The sequence below is a fragment of the Pteropus alecto genome, unplaced genomic scaffold (genome assembly GCF_000325575.1).
Source record: "Pteropus alecto unplaced genomic scaffold, ASM32557v1 scaffold400, whole genome shotgun sequence".
NCBI lineage: Eukaryota > Metazoa > Chordata > Mammalia > Chiroptera > Pteropodidae > Pteropus > Pteropus alecto.
The window spans coordinates 276,970-281,343 of NW_006430045.1; the positions used below are offsets into that span (position 1 = coordinate 276,970).

General features: G+C 49.2%; 1 protein-coding gene across 1 annotated transcript in view; it reads left to right on the forward strand.

Moving 5' to 3' along the window:
• The window catches only part of TNXB (tenascin XB), a 75,221-nt gene that overhangs the window by 53,335 nt on the left and 17,512 nt on the right, over positions 1-4,374 (forward strand). Inside the window, 3 exon segments of the mRNA XM_025046003.1 lie at positions 351-453; positions 2,494-2,826; positions 4,315-4,371. Coding sequence (XP_024901771.1) covers positions 351-453; positions 2,494-2,826; positions 4,315-4,371 — 493 coding nt within the window.

Consider the following 4,374-nt stretch of genomic DNA (forward strand, 5'->3'; position numbering starts at 1 on the left):
GCAGGTCCCCCAGTCATCACCATGGCTTCTCCATCCTTCACCTAAAATTTGAGGACATATCTACAGACCCTGCCTCACCCTCTCTGTGTCTGTGTTTCTCAGCTATAGATGAAGAGACCCCCTTCCCCACAGAGGTGGAGGAGACCCCCAGCCCCAAGGAGCCCAGCACGGAGGCCCCGGAGTCCCCCGAGGAGCCCCTCCTGGGGGACCTGACAGTGACAGGATCTTCCCCAGACTCGCTGAGCCTCTCCTGGACCATCCCCCAGGGCCACTTCGACTCCTTCACCATCCAGTACAAGGACAGGGACGGGCGGCCCCAGGTGGTGCGTGCTGGGGGTGAGGAAAGCGAGGTCACCGTGCGGGGCCTGGAGCCGGGCCACAAGTACAAGATGCACCTGTACGGCCTGCACGGGGGTCGGCGTGTGGGCCCCGTGTCCACTGTGGGTGTGACCGGTGAGTGGCGGGGTGCTCTGGGTGTCTCTAGGGAGAAGTACTTTTTTCTCCTGGGTAAACTGGTTGACTGGTTGACTGTTCTGCTCTTTGTCAGCCCCTGAGGGTCGAGGCCTTGGCTCTGCTTCCACTCCCCCCTACATGGCCCTGGGCTGTGGCCCGTGCCTAGTGGTTTGACCTTTACCAACCTGCAGCCTCATCATCTACACTGGTATGACCTTCTTCTGATGGTCAGTCACTGGCTTCTTCTGAAGTTCAAATGTGTCAGGCACAGGCTAAATCTGACTTTACCAGAATTCCTCTTCTTCCATCTTAATTACAGCATTCTTTGTTATAACAAAAAAGAAAAACAAAAAGAGAAAACAGAAAAGAAAAAAAGAATTTAACATTCAACTCTATTAGGATGGTTAAATAATTAGATAACACCTAAAAGATGAGCTATTATGCCATCATTGAAATGTTTTAACGTTAAGAAAATTACTTTATAATATCGCATTGAAAAAGCCCAAATTTTTTTTTAATAATGTTAATCACAACCACTTGAACATAACATGCATGGGAAGAAAACTGGAAGGAAACATATCCCATGGGATGCATGTTTGTGGGACAGAATAGAATGTTCCATTTTTTTTTTTGTTTTATTCTATGTTCTCCGGATTTTCTTAAATGACACACATTTCTTTTATAATCGGGGAAATTTTTTAAGATAATGTCTTGTCTTTTGTACTGCTTGTCCACACCCCACCACCACGAATCACTCTTGTAACTTATTTTATTTCTAATTATGAAAAAGACAGTTTCTAGTCCCTAAGAAATAGGAGGAAAAATCACAAGGTGGATTCAATTCCAACAGTTCAGTCAGACTTGCTTCTCTAAGTCTTTGTCAGCCAGATTCTTATGCCTGCTGACGATATCTCGAGAGAGCCTCAGGATGTGGAAGAACCTATTCCCTCTGGGATGGATGCTTCAGAGGGCTAGTTGTTGCCTCTGTGACACCAAGTGAGCATCTAGGTAAAGTTCTCTCTTCTCCTGAAGATAGTGCACACAGAGAAACCATTTCACTCAGCTTCCTTCGTTCCTGGGGAGTAGGCCTCATTTCCATATATGTGTTCACAATAGTGTTCGGGGAGGGAATGATAGGGAACACATTCGAAAGTGGACATTAGAACAATTCGCACCCTAAAGGTAGGCTGTTAACTCTCATTCACAGCTCGGGTTTTTTTACTCCCTATCAAGGTGAATCCCAAATATACACAAAGTAGAGGGGACCCATATCTCACTCCATACCTTCCACCGGATTATTAATTTTTATAATCCAGAAATTCTTTTTAAGTCTGCATTTTTCTAGAAGAATATAGCAACACGATAGAAAGTTGAAAAACAGGAAAAAAATCAGACCACCTTTTGACCCAACAACTTTCATTCATAACAATGTACATAACACATCCTCTTTCTCTCTGCATTTTCAGTGTAGTGCATGTTTTAAAGTTGCAGAGTGTTCATCTAATTCTTGGCTCTTACCTTTTTTTGCACCCAAGTTATATTGTGAGCATTTATCCTGTGGCTACACAACCTGCATTAATCATCACTTTAATGGCTATTTGATACTTCGCAGTAGAAGTGCCATAACAAAATTAATCATTTTATATGGGTCATTTGGTCCCTGAAATATTTTGCTGTCATGAATAATCCCATAACAAACTCCTATGATACAATTTTTTCCTGCTTTTTAATAATTTTCTAGGATAGCTGCCCAGAAATGAGATTATTGGGTCAAAGGAAATGAGCATTATTTTGGCTCCTACACAAGTGTCCGAATTGCCTTCTGCAGGTTTATAGTATCTGCTAGCAAATCTGTGATAGGGGTTAGGGAGCCTGTCTCAGCTCTCTCAACAATGAGTAACTAAATGGCCAATCCAACGGCTACGCCAACCTCAAATCTTATACTTTACAGAGTATTTTAGCATGACGAACTTGTCCCTATAGATAGCACCAGAAAAGCAAGTTGTCATCTAAGCCTCTACCTGCATTCTATTTTCTCAGTGCCCCAGGAGGTTGTGGAGGAAACCCTCAGCCCCAAGGAGCCCAGCACGGAGGCCCCGGAGCCCCCCAAGGAACCCCTCCTGGGAGACCTGACAGTGACGGGGTCTTCCCCAGACTCGCTGAGCCTCTCCTGGACCGTCCCCCAGGGCCACTTCGACTCCTTCACCATCCAGTACAAGGACAGGGAAGGGCGGCCCCAGGTGGTGCGTGTTGGGGGTGAGGAGAGCGAGGTCGCCGTGCAGGGCCTGGAGCCGGGCCGCAAGTACAAGATGCACCTGTACGGCCTGCACGGGGGTCGGCGTGTGGGCCCCGTGTCCACCGTGGGCGTGACTGGTAAGTGATGGCAGGGCGGGCAGGGTGGGGAAGACAGACCCTAGAAGATTTTCCCTTTATTACCATCTTCATGAAAACAAATATTCCCACCTGCACATCTGCTTATTTTTGCACATCGCCGGCCTGGGGATCTTGGTAAAGGGCTCATTCGTTCAGCAGCACAAGATCCTCCAGGATGCTCTGCTGCTGCGTCTGAGGTCCACACTTTGAGTAGCAATGTCCTCACAACCAAGGAATTGGATGCTTTCTTAGAATCTGACGGAGGGAATCATACTGGCACCCCTGGTCCCTCTCAGAGGCTCGGCCTCTATGGAGTGACTCTGGAGTGTGATGGAAGATGTCAGGTGCTCAAATGCAGCGTCTTGCCTGCAGCACCTTCAGACCTCACGGTTCAGACAGTATCATACTTATGACTGCAATGGGTCAACTAAGATGTGGGTGCTCTGAGCCAAGCACTGTGGGAGTTCGCAGGGGTAAATCTCAAACACAGCAGAGAGACAAGTTCTCATCCTAATGGGGCTCACGGTCCTGTGGAGGCAGGCTGTGAACCAGGAAATCAGGTGAAGGAGGATATAGGTATGACAGGAGCCCCGGGGCCAGGCCAGCCTATCCACAGGCACCCACCGGACAGCTAGGAACTGAGGTCAGGCGGGCGTTAGTGCGGTGACAGCTAGTAATAGGACAAGGACCGCATCAGGTCAACGATGTCACAGCTGGTGCACAAGCCTGGAAACTAGGAGCATCATGACACATGAGAGGGTTTTGGATGAGATGCTTTGAGTCAGGGGATAGTCTTGAGATGGGGTGGAGAGGTAGGGACAGCTCGGGAAGCCAGGGACTGCTCCTGGGAATACAGAGGTTTGTACACAGTTTTAAGTAAGACTGACACCATCAGATGTGTGTTTAAAGGCTCATTCTGGTCTCCTGTGCAGGACGGCTGGGGAGGGAGGCCGGGACAGCAGTAGGGAGGTAGGAGCGCAGGTGAGAGGTGAGGGTCACCCAAAACAGGAAGGTGAGACCACAGGTGTGGGGAGGAGGACATTCAAGAAGAGCTTAGCGGAGAGTGGGAAACGCTGAGTCCGATGGACAGGAACAGGCCCAGGAACACAGCAGGTTTCTGTTTGGGGAAGGGGTTCTGGGCTGTTAGGGAGCAAAGACATTGAGCCAAAGGGAGTGACATGCCGCGAGACCCCAGTGGAGGGAGCCCAGGGCACGGTAGCTACGTGGAACTGTGTTCAGAGGAGAGGGGGTTGCTGGAGAGAGAGGGACAGGTCAAGGGGGTGCTGGTAGGTGGTGGGTGAGGCAGGGGTGCAGATGGTGTGGTGATGGGAAGGAACCATTAAAGACACCGGACAAATAGGAGCTAGAGGCACTGTGGATGGCAAGATTCTGCCCCTTCCTGTCTTATTTTTGCAATATACTCCTTTATATGCTGAACTGCGGACTGAGGCGACCTCGCTTGTCCCCCATGTCTCTGTCCAGCTCCAGACTATGAAGCTGTGACCACCCAAGCCCTGCCGACCACCACCCCTGAGCCTCCCATCAACC